This window comes from Dermacentor andersoni, chromosome 3, assembly GCF_023375885.2.
Source record: "Dermacentor andersoni chromosome 3, qqDerAnde1_hic_scaffold, whole genome shotgun sequence".
In the NCBI taxonomy this organism is placed as follows: Eukaryota; Metazoa; Arthropoda; class Arachnida; order Ixodida; family Ixodidae; genus Dermacentor; species Dermacentor andersoni.
The window spans coordinates 207814613-207831445 of record NC_092816.1 but is presented as its reverse complement, the minus strand read 5'-3'; the positions used below and the strand labels follow the sequence as shown (position 1 = coordinate 207831445).

At 45.2% G+C, this 16833-nt stretch overlaps 1 protein-coding gene across 1 annotated transcript in view; it reads right to left on the bottom strand.

The window, feature by feature from the left end:
- Positions 1-16833, bottom strand: part of Pink1 (PTEN-induced putative kinase 1) — a 97262-nt gene that overhangs the window by 61211 nt on the left and 19218 nt on the right. The window contains exons 2-3 of the mRNA XM_050172668.3: positions 10429-10663; positions 2156-2224 (exon numbers count right to left, since the gene is read on the bottom strand). Of these exons, the coding sequence (XP_050028625.2) occupies positions 2156-2224; positions 10429-10663 (304 nt within the window). The remainder of the gene's footprint in view (positions 1-2155; positions 2225-10428; positions 10664-16833) is intronic.

Sequence of the window (16833 nt, the reverse complement as noted above, 5' to 3'; positions counted from 1 at the left end):
ATTTTTACATTAAAATGTGCAATTTTTCAACTGCCAAGACAGCCCTGTATACCACACTGGTGTCGCCATCACAGATGTCCGCAGCGCCACAGCTCATGAAACAGCAAGATTATACAGTTAATGCCAGCCGCACATTGGGTTTATTCCGCAGGTACAGTTAAACCTTGATACAACAAACTTCAATACAATGAAATTCTTGATATAAGGAAATATTTAACCATCTGTTTAGAACCTCAATATAATAAAGTGTGCTTGTATGCTATTTCAATATAATAAAATTTCACTGCTGCCGAAAAGGAACACTGAGACAATAGAAACTTCCGCCAACACGGATGGTCAAATGATTGAATTACAAGTGGTTGCTGCTTGCAAATGCACCTCTCAAATCATGTACTGCGCGACAAAGAGTGACCACCGAAGTGGAGTCATGTTCGTATAAAGTCCAAGTGCGATAAGATCCTATCGCGCGCAGCACACTGTGTGCTTTAGGTGTGAGTGAAAATGTGCAAGGGTGAGAGAAAAAAAGGTGATGGCTTCACAAGAGATGCCTTCCCGTGCGAGCAATGGGAAAGAGGGGGAGGGGAACGAGCTCGCCCTAACGTGATCAAGCGGGTGTGAGAGGGTGGGAGAAGTTCGCGCCTCTCTGTCTAGGCCGTGGCTGCGCATGGCTGTAAGCATGGCTGAGCACATATGCAGCTGCACACCCTGCTTTAGAGATAATCTGCCGCGTATGCAAAGAGTGGGCGTGCTGAGATGGCGTAGCACCATGTAAATTGTCTTACGGCACATTTACTATTAGAGGTTGTGTGCTCTCGAGTTTTGGAGACCCGCTGGAGCGAGAGGCAGACGAAGCGTTCGCTCCCCACTGCTAGCGCTTTTGGTGATAGCGTTGTTCCAATGCGGGTGACGGCATCAGCCCCAGGGGCAGAGTGCACGTGAAAGCGTGGCTGGCTTCACTTAACTCTTACCGCCGAGAAAATATCATTGATGTATGTGGCACGAAACCGTATCAGTCGTCGCCAGCTCCCAAATTCATCAAAATGAATTGTTTCCTCATTCAAATTTGCTTTCTTCAATTGCCCGACAATTGGGAAAATTCTGTGGCCCCTTCCCCTGTAAGAAAAATTTATCAGCGACTGTACTTATTTGCATAAAAGGTTGAATTTCAATAGAACGATATTTCTATATAACAAAGCAAATTGCCAATTTTAACTATTTTGTTACATCGAGGTTTAAGTGTAGTTCCGTGCTTCTGATTTTGGGTGTAGTCGCAACATTTTATAATGGCTACTTGCAGCTTCTACCGCACGCTTGACCTGGCGACGAAAGTTGGTCTTCAAAGAAGCTTATAAGTAAGGCCCGACCAAGCAAGACATTGCGCGAAAGTACAGCATAAAGACTAACATGCTGTGACGTCTGCAGCATGTGAGGCTTAATGCTGTGGTGCAACATTCTCTCTGAAGCTCCATCGCCAGCCGCAATACCGAGCGTTTCCGTCAATATATTAAGGAATGCAGTAAATAGCATCATCAGCAGCAGACTACCTTCAAGTCCACTGCAGGACGAAGGCCTCTCCCTGCGATCTCCAATTACCCCTGTCTTGCGTTAGCCAATTTCAACTTGCACCTGTAAATTTCACAATTTCATAGCCCCACCTAGTTTTACACTGTTCTTGACTGCACTTCTCTTCCCTTGACACCCATTCTGAAACTCTAATGGTCCACCAGTTATCTACACTACGCATTACATGGCATGCCCAGCTCCATTTTTTTCTCTTAATATCAACTAGAATATTGGCTATCCCGGTTTGCTCTCTCAGCCACACTGCTGCTCTCTTCCTCTTTTTTAATGTTATCCCTGACATTTTTCGTTCCATGCTCTTTCCATGGTCCTTCACTTGTTCTCGAGCTTCACTGTTGACCTCCAAGTTTCTGCCCCATATGTTAGCACTGGTAGAATGCAGTAAATATATGCACATAGTATTAAAAACTGTATACAGATAGTCAAGCTGGCTGACTAAACATGCATGCAGATGGCTGTGCCCCCGATCATTGTCTTCCTTCAGCATTGTCTTTTTCCTCCATCACTAAGCAACAATATTATTATTTAAATAAGGACAAGATATTCATTAAAATAAAAAGGATACTTCACCTACCTTGCATGTGTTTCACAGGCTCTGTAGAGTCCGTTGCTGTTGATGCCTCTTTCTGTGTCTGCTCAATATCTGCGCAAAATGTACACAAGGTTACATTTAAGCGCCCATGGGAAAAGCAAGCCAATGCATAGAACAGATGACAATACTTCCCCATAATATTTTCCCCATTCCAATGCTCCACCAGTCAAACAGAAATGGCACCAAGTTATAGGAGCATGAAGTATGGTGCACTGAAATTGGGCAGGGTGCTGTCCGGCGGTGAAAACCAGGCTCTTTTAGCAATGCCAGCCTGGGGGCGCTTGAGCACTCCATTCTACTGCAGCATTGTCTGTCACTGCAGCCTGGAGACATTACTGGTAAGCGGAGCCATAATGGTGCAACAAAGGGCTTTTGCGATCAGTGGTTATGGTTGTCGTGGAGGTGATGCATGTCCATGCGGAGCTCACCGATTGCTTGCTGTGGCTTTTCCTGACGCATTTGCACATTTGTGTGCAGTAAGCGCTGGGTTTGCAAGTGTGTGTGCATGCGTTTGTTTCTGTGTGCGTGCACTGCAGTTCCAGCATACCGATTAGCACAACTCCGGGCTTCTTCAGATGGGGCACACGGGCTGCATTTTTGCCCTTCGGTGCCCTCTTGCAGAGCAAAATGTGTAAACGATAGTGGCAACATTCGTCACACAGCATTATTGTTTTTTCCTCAGCAAAACCTGGCGACTGCATATCTGGCTGATGCAGCATGAAAGGGATCTTGTGCAACCCACCTGGCACAGTGCAGGTGCTCCTTCCAGGCTTCTCATCCTTGTATGTTTCAAAATACTTTGATAACAAAAACATATGCATGCTTACCAAACAGAACGAGCAGAAAAGTGTTTGTTTGTCTTCTGCAACCGAAACACTGAGATCAAGAACCCAGCATGATCTGTGAATGGAAACGTGCAAGCTTAGATAGCGTCTTGATGTATCGTAACAGTTTTATTATTTACTTTTGCACATTATAATAATTTCAATTGTATTTTGAGAGTGTTTTAGTTTATAAATGCAGAAATCTTTTCACTACATATATAAATTTCACCTGCTAGGCACACCGGTCGATTGCAGTTTCAAAATGTCACCGCGTCCAAATAAACAATAAACGTAAAATTGGAGCAAAAGTAGGGCAAGTTTGTTCCTCCGTGGTCATACTACAGATATAAAACATGAAGTTCCATAGTAGAGCCAGGTAGTTACATCACTTAGGTAGCTATACTTTAGAGGCTTTTCAGTGAGCATTTGTACTCTCTGAAGGGCGCTGTGCATGCAAAGAAACTACTTTTGTTCCTAATGCTCCATTTGTGCTTTTGATAAAGAATGCTTCATAACATGCTATGTAATGTTCAAAACTTGCTAACTTTAACAATACTGAGATGTGAACATCGTTTTATATTAATTGTGATAACGTTTATTCATTATTCAATAACTATTTGAAAAGTATTTGATATTCGATTCAATTTGCTTCCAGTACTATTCGATTTGTATTCAAATCAGTCCTAAAAGGCACCCTTCGCACACCCCTACTAGCAAATGCATCACGACTACACCATGCTAGTCCAACAAAATTGTAAGCATGACCTTGCCTGCTGAGGGATGAGCGTGTGCCATCTTTGGGGTCCGTGAGCCCAGATGCTTCCATTGCATCGATTAAACATCAGTTACTGGATCACAGTGATGGGCCTTGCTTTCTTCCTGTGCAATCAGTCGCTTGAAAAAATACTCCTGGTTTTCATTGCACATTGTCAAAAGAGCCTGGGAGTATTCAATTCATTCCTGCTTCTGGAAGGGCGTCAGCAGCCGGAGGACACAGCGAGCGGATGTCTTACATGTATGAAGACGGTCTTGAATGATTTTTTTCCTTGGAAGCTTGACATTTTAAGCTAGGTCTCGAATGTTGCAGGATGATTTTCTAGAACGGTTGGCATGTTGGTTAGTGCTAGATGGCGTGTCGATCGATAGCGGAGTGAGGTTACCATGCAATTGGAGTTGCTTCCACCAAGTCCAACCACGTTTGAATTGATGATGCCAGTTCTTTACAACATCATTATGGTGGTGAGTACTCCCCATCAACCTGTTTCATCTCAATGAACGCATCTCTCCGTGTGTGGCCTCTCAAGTAAAGGAAATTGATGGCTGCTCTGTGTTCCACTGGGTTCATTATCACACCTTGCACCTCCTCTGTGCCCGTAAAAGAGAGACCCTTATTAAATAAGTTAAGGGTTGCATATTGGCACGTAACCTATAGAGGCTTATATCACTACACGTGCAGTTTCAACATCCTGTGAGAAATGGAAGTGGGTCAGGGGGAATCTCTACTGAATGCCCCTCGTATTTTGCATAGTTACGTAGGAGTGGAATGGGCTATTGCTCCATAGCCAGTTGCCAAGCGTTTTGAAGTCCCAAGTGTACATTTTGGAGAAACATGGGAAAACATGGACAAGCAACAATGCATGCAAGACACTTTCAACTTGCATTTTAATTTATGTTGTTAGCCTTTGATTTCAAAAGGATGGAAAATTAATTATGCAAGTGTCGCGAACAAGATCTATCGCACAAGTGAGAAAGGTATACGGCAGCATAAAACATATAATATAACCAAATACAGTAGAGCCACATTTATAAGGCTCTTGGAAGACTACAAAAACGCAGCAATCATGGTGCTGTATAAACTAGAAATGAGCTAGAAGAATTCGGAAATGAGGGGCTTGGTTTTCAAATTGTAATGGTGAAAGTGTAGTGATGTAATGAAGCCAATAGACAATGAAACCAAGGAAAGCAAGGGGAAATTGGGTAAACTTTTAAACTTAAATGTACAAGTAATGATCAGGAGAGAAAAGAAAGTTCATAACTTTCTACACCCCATTCATTTTTCATGGTTTATCCTCTCTCGCAGCCAAATATTCCTTGCTTCGATTTGTAATAAATAAGCGGCCTGGCAGACACATATTTACATGAACAGATGTGCTTTTCACTTGCATTCTTACCTCCAGATTGTAGTGGTCGCCACATATCAGCTGACCAGTGCTGCCCTCTGGGCAGGTAAAGGTAAAGGTGGCCTGACAGGAATGCCATGTGACATGACGTCAGAAGTGGGATCTGTTTGAAAAACTTCCGTCTCTGAATGGCCGTCAATGACAGAATGCCCCTCGAAGAAAGCGGCCAATCGACTCAGTGGCTAGGCCTCGCTCTTCAGCCACCGGAAGCGTTTGACTTCTCTAACTCGCGAGTTGGTCTTCGTGGAAGTCTTGCTTTAAAGATTATGCCGCTGCTTCTGGACTACAGAAAGCTTCGCAAGACGTCCAAGTATGTACGCTTCTTACTGCATGGGCCCAGATGCTCGTCCGCTCCTGGAACCCTTTCACTCGACGCAGACTCGTTAGCGTCCTACGACGCTGTTGTCAAACGCTTCACCGAGCACTTTGTGCACCCTGCTAATGAACTCCACGAGTCCTCCTGCTTTCATAACCGCGTCCAACTATCTGGCGAAAGCATTGACACATTTTACGCCGAACTCTGCAAGTTAGTAAAACGATGCAACTACCCATCATCGGCAGTGGAAGAACGCTTGGTTCGCGACAGGTTCGTTGTTGGCTTGCAGGATGCGTGTCTCTCAGACCAGCTGTGCCGCTCCCCGAAGCTCTCTCTCAAAGAAGTTGGATGCAAGCTCGTCAGCCCGAAGACGCTGATAAGGAACGCTCACTTGCATAGGCTACTTTGCAAGCCGCAGTCAATATTGATGCGGCAAAAACTTCAAAGTTCACTTTGTGACAGTGTCTTGACGCCAAAACAGCTCGCTCAATGGACGCAAAGTCGGAACAACGGAGCTACCGCAAAGCCGCAGTTTGTCCCTTCTGTGGTCGCGCATTTCACGCGTGCTCAGAGTGCCCAGCACGGAACTTGGTCTGAAATTTTTCCGTTCGCTGAAGTGTGTGGTTCCACAAAGATGAAGCACGGCAGACTCAGTGCCATAGAGCTGCATGCTCTGGTGTCACCTGCCAAAGCCAAGTTCGTGGATGTCACAGCCAACAATTATCCAACTAAATTCAAAGTAGACTCAGGAGCTGAGGTTTCTGCAGTCCCAAGTGACTTGCCTGGAGTCCCGGCCGTGCTCAAAAACATTGATGCAGTCTTGACAGGACCCGGAACACAACCTCTTCATGTACAGGGCTGATATCTGGCACGTCTATTTTGGCAAGGGAAGACAAGCTCTCAGTATCTTTACATAATTGAATCCCTTTACTGGGTCTACTGGTTATCTAGGCCCTTGAGGTCGTCAAATTCCTTGGTGCTATGAACACTCCTGAGCCAACGCTTCATGCCGAACTGTTCCGTGGCCTCGGCACACTTCGAGATGAGTACACAATTCACTTGAAGCAAGACGCTGTACCATTCTCACTCAGTGCCCTCGACGGTTACGTATCCCGCTGCATGAAATCGTTCGGCAAGAACTGAAGAAACTTGAAGGCGATGGCGACATTTGTCGTATTCATAAACCAACTCCGTGGTGTGCCGGCTTGGTAGTGGTACCTAAGAAGAACGGAAATTACCATCTGTGTGTTGACCTCACTCGACTGAACCAGGTGGTTTTCAGAGAGCATCACATTCTGCCTACAGTTGAACAAGTACTTGGTCTTCTTGACGGTGCAGCTGTTTTTTGGAAGCTGGATGTGACTGCAGGCTTTCACCAAGTCAAATTGTCAGTAGATTCTCATGAACTGACAACTTTCATCACACCTTTCGGTCGCTATTGTTTCTGCCGACTGCCCTTCGGTATCATGTCTGCCTCGGAGTATTTTCAAAAACAAATGGCACAGATTCTCGAAGGTCAGAACGGCGTCGTTAATATGATTGATGATGTTTTTGTGTTTGGACATACCAAGCAGAAACATGATGCAAGGCTTGAGCAAGTGTTGACTCGTCTTGCATCTGCAGGTATCACTTTAAACCAAGAGAATTGTTGCTTTGGGGTCTCCGAATTTTCATTTCTAGGTGTCATTGTCTCAGCACCAGGCATCAAGACAGATCCTGGCAAGATTTAAGCAGTCCATGCAATGGCACCTCCCACAGACCTTGCAGGTGTCAGACATCTACTTGGGATGATAAATCATCTTGCCAGGTTTATACCACATGTCTTGGAAACTACTGCACCGATACACACTCTTCTAAATAAGAATACTAGCTGGACTTGGCAGCACGAACAGGAAGCAGCATTCACAAAAATCAAGGAACTTCTGACGTCCGACCACTGCTTGGCCAACTATCACCCATCTTATGCTACAACAGTCTCGGCTGATGCCAGCTCTTTTGGACTTCGAGCAGTCCTCTTGCAATCACAACCATGTGGTGAACGCAGGCCAGTAGCCTTTGCCTCAAAGTCAATGTCAGCAAGAAAAATCCTGCATAATTGCAGTGATGTGGATAGTGAATTCGCAAAATAGCATTGCCGTAAAATTATTTTCATTGCATGAGAGTTGTTTGAAATTGCTGGTTGGCCCCAAAACGACCTATTCTACGACAAATGATATAAAATACTTTTCTTTTAACTGCAATACAAATGCAAATACAGTAGAACCTCGTGGACACGATCCCATTGCGTACGATTTCCCAGCGTCAACGTTTGAGATCAAGAACACAAAGAATTACCCATTCAGTTACGCTTCTTTTTTGACAATCTTTTGGCAACAATCTTCAGTAAAACACGAAACTGGGATCGTATGATGCATTTTCCGGACACTAGATCCCATGTGAACAAGAAAAGGTCTGAGACATGCGTGATTGAGAGCAGTGTGCACCCACCACAACAGCCTTTTACCTGTGTTAACTACCCGTGTCCAGGCAAAACTGCTGTAACACACTCTGTTTTCTCTTCCAGTACCCACAAATCTCATCGCAGGTGATGAGATGTCATTTTCACAGCTATCGCCACCGCCAAACTATTGTGATAAGCATCTTCACCAACTGGTTTCACAGTGCATGTGGCATAGTGCCATTGGTAGCCTACTGCATGCTTTTAACAGGCAATAATTCAAAGACGCTGCCGTTCCCTGCTGCAGGCAGCATGAAACGAGTCATGTTTCGCTCTGGAGGCATCATACTCTGGCCTCAGCCACTAGCTCAATTTTGTTTTGGTTTCCGATCGCTGTCTTAAAACACTGTGCTATAGGAAAACAGCAAAGCACCTCTTGGGTTGCTTGGGCCCAACCAATTTGATGTGTGTTGGCGCAGCCAGAACGATTCTTGATTCTCATTGAGTGGGCACGTGAGAACTCCCCACCCAAATGCCCCGCCTGATGAATCTACTGACCCAGGCTGAACTGGAGAAGCGTGAACGGAAGCTGCAAAAATGACAATGCATTTTTCAGGGCTGCTTGAGCTCAGCCAGCTTGGTAGGCATTAGTATTTTGTGCTGTAATAATTTACACTGCGCTTTCCCTTCCTTAGATGTCAACTACATTTGAGCCTGTCAAATTATTTTGCAATTTCAGCTCAGATTTCTCTTGGTAAATACGCTCTTTCTCCCATTTTTTTTTTTTTTGCAGTACATATGGACAAGCTTCAGCATTTTTTTTTCTGGAATACAAATACTAATATTTTCATATGGAGTGTGCATCATTCTAGCATAACTGAAAAAGAAAGCACACCAAGCAGCTGCAAATGGCTGCTTCAAAACCCTCTGTCCTCCCTAGATCCCTAGGTGAGAAAAAACTGCCGTTCAACCTTCGTCCAATGGGAGCGTCTAAAGTCAACGTAGTCGACCCGCCTTTGAGGGGGAAGGTTCACATACTCACTTCTGCACTTTGGTTTCACTGAACACACTGAGGTGAGCAGGTCCTCGTAGGCAGGGGTTGACACGCTTGACCCAAACATGCGCCTCTTAATTCCAGAGCCGACCCTGTGGCTAGCCGCCACGTCTGTCAATTGACTGTGACGACTTCTGGGGCTTGTGAGAAAGCGCCGCAAAACACCCTTTTCCAGGAGTTCTCTTGCACCAAGTAAACCATGAAGGCGACAGCAAAGCAACTAACAATACTCAGTCCGCGGAACGTGGCTAGCCTTGTCGGCACCGCTGGGCTGTCCGAGGAGGTGCATTGTTGCCTCTACGAAGCGAGAAATTTTTACGAAAATTCATTAAAAAAAAACAATTTATTTTGTGTCCACTTTCATTATTCACTTTCTGCACACTTTTACCTGTAAATAAGCAACTTTCTTACATAGAAAGTCCAACTAAAAGTTTAGCTTGTTTTTTTCATTTGAAAGTTTGCTCTACAGCATAAAATGGGGGAAGCAGCTTATACATAAATAAGAGTTTACATGAAGGTGAGCAGCATGAATGGCAAGGGACAACAGAAGAAGATGAGTGCTGACTCACAGCTTGGAAAAAAAGCACCGGGTGCTCAGCATAGAAGAAAAATTGGACATCGTTTGGGCTATCGAATGTGGCACGAAGAAGTTGGCGCTGGCACATGCCAGGCATCTACTGTTGACTACGGTGTGTGGCTTTTGGAATGCGATGGAGTTGGTCGGCAATGCTGCTGTGACCGCGAGAAGATGTCGGCTATGAGGTTCGGCCTTTTGCCATCGTTGTCTCTGTTGTTGCCGAAGTGTCGCCTAACGACAGTGATGAGGACGACACGAAAAACGACAGCATGAGCAATTCAGGCCCAACAGTAGCAAGAACAGCACCCCGCAATGAAAAAGGCGCCCTGCGACTTCTGCAGCGCTGCTGCGCCCGTGCACGGAGAATATGCAACGCCAACGAGAAATCTGCCATGTGAGTGTTTGCTGAGAAGAGGGGGCAGGCTGAAAAAGGTGGCTAGCAGCTTCAGTAAGTTAGAGGCCACTGCTAGGTCACCACGGCTTCAAACGAAAATGAAAACAGCAGACTTTTGTCGCACTGAGTGAATAAATACTGCATGTTTCTGCCCTTTCATTGCACTCTCTCTGAGTTCGATTTTTGACAGGTAAGTGGGCGATCTCATGCTATTTTGGTTAAGAAGTACTACCGTTTAGTATGTACTTTTCCCAAGCTCCGACCCACTATGGTTTAATGAGGTTTCACTGTATGTACTATGTTGTTCGTGCCTTTCACTTTCATGTTAATATGTAACAACTTGCCTAGCTAGCTAGTCTACACATAAGATTTTGTTCTCCTTAACAAAGTCTAGCAGAAAACTAGCTATATACGGCGACCATATATGTATCACCACACCATAGCGCACTTGAACTGCAGGTTTCTTCAATTACCTGAGTCTGCCTCTTTGGCAGCAGCTACGAGCAAGGGAGCACTGGCAGCTTTGCTGTCATCGGGTGGCACTGGAGGCGGCTGGCTGCTGACAGGCGCCCTCCAGCGGCCACTGTACACAACAGCATTGGCGCCTTTGCCCAGTACTGCGCCCAGCTCCAGGTCACTTAGCTTGACTGGTGCCTTGTCTGGCACCTCAGCCACCACCTGCTGCTGGCTCATTGTCACGGCCAACTCCTGCATGTCCAGCCTCTTCTCTGTCAGTCAACATGAATGCACAACACTCATAGGCTATTTGAACCAGTGCTACAAACATGGAAGAATGAAACAAAACAGGAGAGGCTATGACACCTCTTTTTCTTTTTCAATGAGACACTAAGGAGAAACGATAAATCAATTTAGACTCAAAAAGAATACTTTGAAAACTACTTTTTTCTTTTTCGATAGCAGGTTGATTATCTGGAGAAAAAATGGTCAAAGTTACGTTTCTTTAATTTCATGCCAAAGCGCAACACCACTGCGTCAGTGTGACGTCCTAAATTTCAAGTATATTTCTTGTAGTTGGGCCACGTTGTCTCAGTTCTCTACCACGGTTGCGCTTTAAAACCACGGCGCTGCAAGTTTGCTTCAGAGACTTTCCTTTCCTTCCCACTTCTCGGCCCTTAAACTGGCTCTCTCAACTACTACACGCAGAGACAAAGCAACAGCGCGCGCATTAGATCCCATAGATGAGATGAATATTTACAATTATTATTAGGGTTATAATTATATTCGAGTGCTGATTGCCGTGCTATCGTTTGCTAACGAAGCTTTCCCTCAAGTCTAAATATTTTAAGGCAGTTTGTCGTGTGCGTATCATGGCCACGCACGCTTATATCGCCTTCCGTTTCTCTACCACGGGTGCGCTTTAAAACCACGGCGCTGTAATTTTGCTTCAGAGACTTTCCTTTCCTTCCTTCTTCTCCGCCCTTAAACTGGCTCTCTCAACTACTACACGCAGAGACAAAGCAACAGCGCGCGCATTAGATCCCATAGATGAGATGAATATTTACAATTATTATTAGGGTTATAATTATATTCGAGTGGTGATTGCCGTGCTATCGTTTGCTAACGAAGCTTTCCCTCAAGTCTAAATATTTTAAGGCAGTTTGTCGTGTGCGTATCATGGCCACGCAGTACGCTTATATCGCCTTCCGTTTCTCTACCACGGTTGCGCTTTAAAACCACGGCGCTGCAAGTTTGCTTCAGAGACTTTCCTTTCCTTCCCACTTCTCGGCCCTTAAACTGGCTCTCTTAACTACTACACACAGAACAAAGCAACAGCGCGCGCATTAGATCCCATTGATGAGATGAATATTTACAATTAGTATTAGGGTTATAATTATATTCGAGTGCTGATTGCCATGCTATCGTTTGCTAACGAAGCTTTCCCTCAAGTCTAAATATTTTAAGGCAGTTTGTCGTGTGCGTATCATGGCCACGCACGCTTATATCGCCTTCCGTTTCTCTACCACGGGTGCGCTTTAAAACCACGGCGCTGTATTTTTGCTTCAGAGACTTTCCTTTCCTTCCTTCTTCTCCGCCCTTAAACTGGCTCTCTTAACTACTACACACAGAACAAAGCAACAGCGCGCGCATTAGATCCCATAGATGAGATGAATATTTACAATTAGTATTAGGGTTATAATTATATTCGAGTGCTGATTGCTGTGCTATCGTTTGTTACCGAAGCTTTCCCTAAAGTCTAAATATTTTAAGGCAGTTTGTCGTGTGTGTATCATGGCTACGCACGCTTATATCGCATTCCGTTTCTCTACCACGGGTGCGCTTTAAAACCACGGCGCTGCAGTTTGTTGCTTTTCTTTCCTTTCTTCTTCTCCGCCCTTAGACTGGCTCTCTTAACTACTACACGCAGAGACAAAGCAACAGCGCGCGCATGCGATCCCATAGATGAGATGAATATATATATATATATATATATCTATATATATATAGAAAACTATCAGTCATAGCTCTCGTAGTATAGCCCTCTGGGCCGTTTCCTTTTTTTTTTTCTTTTGAAAGTAGTCCTATTAGGGTTATTATAATTACACGAAGGTATTCCGCCCTCGTCAGCAGCAGTCCTTGGTATAGTTATTCTGGCGGCTAGCTTCCCACGCTATGCGTGTCACCATCGCACCTGGTTAAGCTTTTCCTAGACGCTAGAGTTATGCTTTGTCCGCGCAACCTTGAGTGATCGGAAAGCGCGTTTTCCCCTCTTGGCCGGCGGAGAGGGGAGGCTTCGTTCCGGCCGCGAAGCTCTCCACATCTCTGTAAGGTGCCTTGTGGTGGTCTCGTGCTGACGATGCCCTCTCGGTGAGCGCATATTTCCCCCCTCATCTTTTAAGAGGTTCAATACATACAAGCATTTGTCTCGCAAACCAGATTTTTTTTCAAGGGAATTTTCCACGTCTCAGTAATTTCTCTCATCGTATTCGAGTGCTGATTGCCGTGTTATAGTTTGTTTACGAAGCTTTCCCTCAAGTCTAAATATTTTAAGGCAGTTTTCCTAGCCTCTAAAGCCGCTCGAGTTCGCTCTTCTCCTCGAGCGGCCATTTTTCCTAGAAAGTATGCCTTCCAACCACTCAAAAAACCGACTATCACAGACAACATGAGTCTCTTTCCACGTAAGTGTGAGGCTCGGAGCAGGAGCTGTGGCGCTTGTAAGTAGCCTGGGGCCTGACGAACCAACCGACTGAGCTATCTTTCCGGGCAACATCGAAGGGTCACGAGTTCAAATCACCTGTTATGTTCCTTTTTTTTTCGCCCCCTTTTCTTTCTTTTTTTTTCTTTCTTTTAATGTCTTTTCCTTTATTTTATCACTGTACGGGAACCCTCCTAAAAAAAAGAAAAAAGAAAGATATATATCTTCAAATATGTATGGCCTCACATACATGTGCAGGTCATAAATACCAGGTTCTCTAGCCGAATGCCAACCATGCGGTATAAGCGAGCTCAGATTGGTCCACCTTGACTGATCAAATAGGGCACCACTGTAGGTTAAATGAGGCGTACAACTCCTGCGGGACCCGCCGTGGTTGCTCAGTGGTTATGGTGTTAGACTGCTGAGCACGAGGTCGCGGGATCGGACCCCGACCACGGCGGCCGCATTTCGATGGGGGCGAAACGCGAAAACACCCGTGTACTTAGAATTAGGTGCACGTTAAAGAACCCCAGGTGGTCGAAATTTTCGGAGTCCTCCACTACGGCGTGCATAATCAGAAAGTGGTTTTGTCACGTAAAACCGCATAAATTAATCTTTAATTTAACTCCTACGGGGACGGTAGAGTATCCGTCTCCAGTGCAAGAGGACCGTGATTCAAATCCCGATGCCGCGCAATTCTCCACCGGAAAATACAAAAAAAAAAAAAAAAACAGTGTGTTGAGAAAATTGCACAAACAGGCCTGGAGTGTGGCCTGATCCCGGTGACCAGAACCGGTAACGCACTCTCTCACCAGAGCAGGATTGGCCACCCTGGTGCAGTACTTGGCCACAACCTCCTATATGAATACAACAATCGAACCCCGGCCCTCAGTCCCCAGCAGCCGCGAAGCAACTGACCACGGCGGCGGTCAGATCTGTGACGCTGCAGAGGGTGCTAAGAATACCTGGCTCCGGACAGGCCGCCATTGGAATCTGAACCTGGCAACGTTTAACGTTAGAACGCTATCTAGCGAGGCGAGTCTAGCAGTGTTATTGGAGGAATTAGAGGGTAGTAAATGGGATATAATAGGGCTCAGTGAGGTTAGGAGGACAAAAGAAGCATATACAGTGCTAAAAAGCGGGCATGTACTGTGTTACCGGGGCTTAGCGGAGAGACGAGAACTAGGAGTCGGATTCCTGATTAATAAGGAAATAGCTGGTAACATACAGGAATTCTATAGAATTAACGAGAGGGTGGCATGTCTTGTTGTGAAACTTAATAAGAGGTACAAAATGAAGGTTGTACAGGTCTACGCTCCTACATCTAGTCATGATGACCAGGAAGTCGAAAGCTTTTATGAAGACGTAGAATCGGCGATGGGTAAAGTCAAAACAAAATACACTATACTGATGGGCGACTTCAATGCCAGGGTAGGCAAGAAGCAGGCTGGAGACAAGTCAGTGGGGGAATATGGCATAGACTCTAGGAATAGCAGAGGAGAATTATTAGCAGAGTTTGCAGAACAGAATAATATGCGGATAATGAATACCTCTTTCCGCAAGCGGGTTAGTCGAAAGTGGACGCGGAGGAGCCCAAATGGTGAGACTAGAAATGAAATCGACTGCATACTCTGCGCGAACCCTGGCATCATTCAAGATGTAGACGTGCTCGGCAAGGTACGCTGCAGTGACCACAGGATGGTAAGAACTCGAATTAGCCTAGACTTGAGGAGGGAACGAAAGAAACTGGTACACAAGAAGCCAATCAATGAGTTAGCGGTAAGAGGGAAACTAGAGGAATTCCGGATCAAACTACAGAACAGGTATTCGGCTTTAACTCAGGAAGAGGACCTTAGTGTTGAAGCAATGAACGACAGTCTCATGGGCATCATTAAGGAGTGCGCAATAGAAGTCGGTGGTAACGCCGTTAGACAGGAAACCAGTAAGCTATCGCAGGAGACGAAAGATCTGATCAAGAAACGCCAATGTATGAAAGCCTCTAATCCTACAGCTAGAATAGAACTGGCAGAACTTTCTAAGTTAATCAACAAGCGTAAGACAGCGGACATCAGGAACTATAATATGGATAGAATTGAACAGGCTCTCAGGAACGGAGGAAGCCTAAAAACAGTGAAGAAGAAACTAGGAATAGGCAAGAATCAGATGTGTGCGTTAAGAGACAAAGCCGGCAATATCGTTACTAATATGGATGAGATAGTTCAAGTGGCTGAGGAGTTCTATAGAGATTTATACAGTACCAGTGGCACCCACGACGATAGTGGAAGAGAGAATAGCCTAGAGGAATTCGAAATCCCACAGGTAACGCCAGAAGAAGTAAAGAAAGCCTTAGGAGCTATGCAAAGGGGGAAGGCAGCTGGGGAGGATCAGGTAACAGCAGATTTGTTGAAGGATGGGGGTCAGATTGTTCTAGAGAAACTGGCCACCCTGTATACGCAATGCCTCATAACCTCGAGCGTACCGGAATCTTGGAAGAACGCTAACATAATCCTAATCCATAAGAAAGGGGACGCCAAAGACTTGAAAAATTATAGACCGATCAGCTTACTGTCCGTTGCCTACAAAGTATTTACTAAGGTAATCGCAAATAGAATCAGGAACACCTTAGACTTCTGTCAACCAAAGGACCAGGCAGGATTCCGTAAAGGCTACTCAACAATAGACCATATTCACACTATCAATCAAGTGATAGAGAAATGTGCAGAATATAACCAACCCTTATATATAGCTTTCATTGATTACGAGAAAGCGTTTGATTCAGTCGAAACCTCAGTAGTCATGGAGGCATTACGGAATCAGGGTGTAGATGAGCCATACGTAAAAATACTGGAAGATATCTATAGCGGCTCCACAGCCACCGTAGTCCACCACAAAGAAAGCAACAAAATCCCTATAAAGAAAGGCGTCAGACAGGGAGATACGATATCTCCAATGCTATTCACAGCATGTTTACAGGAGGTATTCAGAGGCCTGGAGTGGGAAGAATTGGGGATAAAAGTTGATGGAGAATACCTTAGCAACTTGCGATTCGCTGATGATATTGCCTTGCTTAGTAACTCAGGAGACCAATTGCAATGCATGCTCACTGACCTGGAGAGGCAAAGCAGAAGGGTGGGTCTGAAAATTAATCTGCAGAAAACTAAAGTATTGTTTAACAGTCTCGGAAGAGAACAACAGTTTACGATAGGTAGCGAAGCACTGGAAGTGGTAAGGGAATACATCTACTTAGGGCAGGTAGTGACCACGGATCCGGATCATGAGACTGAAATAACCAGAAGAATAAGAATGGGTTGGGGTGCGTTTGGCAGGCATTCTCAAATCATGAACAGCAGGTTGCCACTATCCCTCAAAAGGAAAGTGTACAACAGCTGTGTGTTACCAGTACTCACATATGGGGCAGAAACCTGGAGGCTTACGAAAAGGGTTCTGCTGAAATTGAGGACGACGCAACGAGCTATGGAAAGAAGAATGATGGGTGTAACGTTAAGGGATAAGAAAAGAGCAGATTGGGTGAGGCAACAAACGCGGGTAAATGACATCTTAGTTGAAATCAAGAAAAAGAAATGGGCATGGGCCGGACATGTAATGAGGAGGGAAGATAACCGATGGTCACTAAGAGTTACGGACTGGATTCGAAGGGAAGGGAAGCGTAGCAGGGGGCGGCAGAAAGTTAGGTGGGCGGATGACATTAAGACGTTTGCAGGGA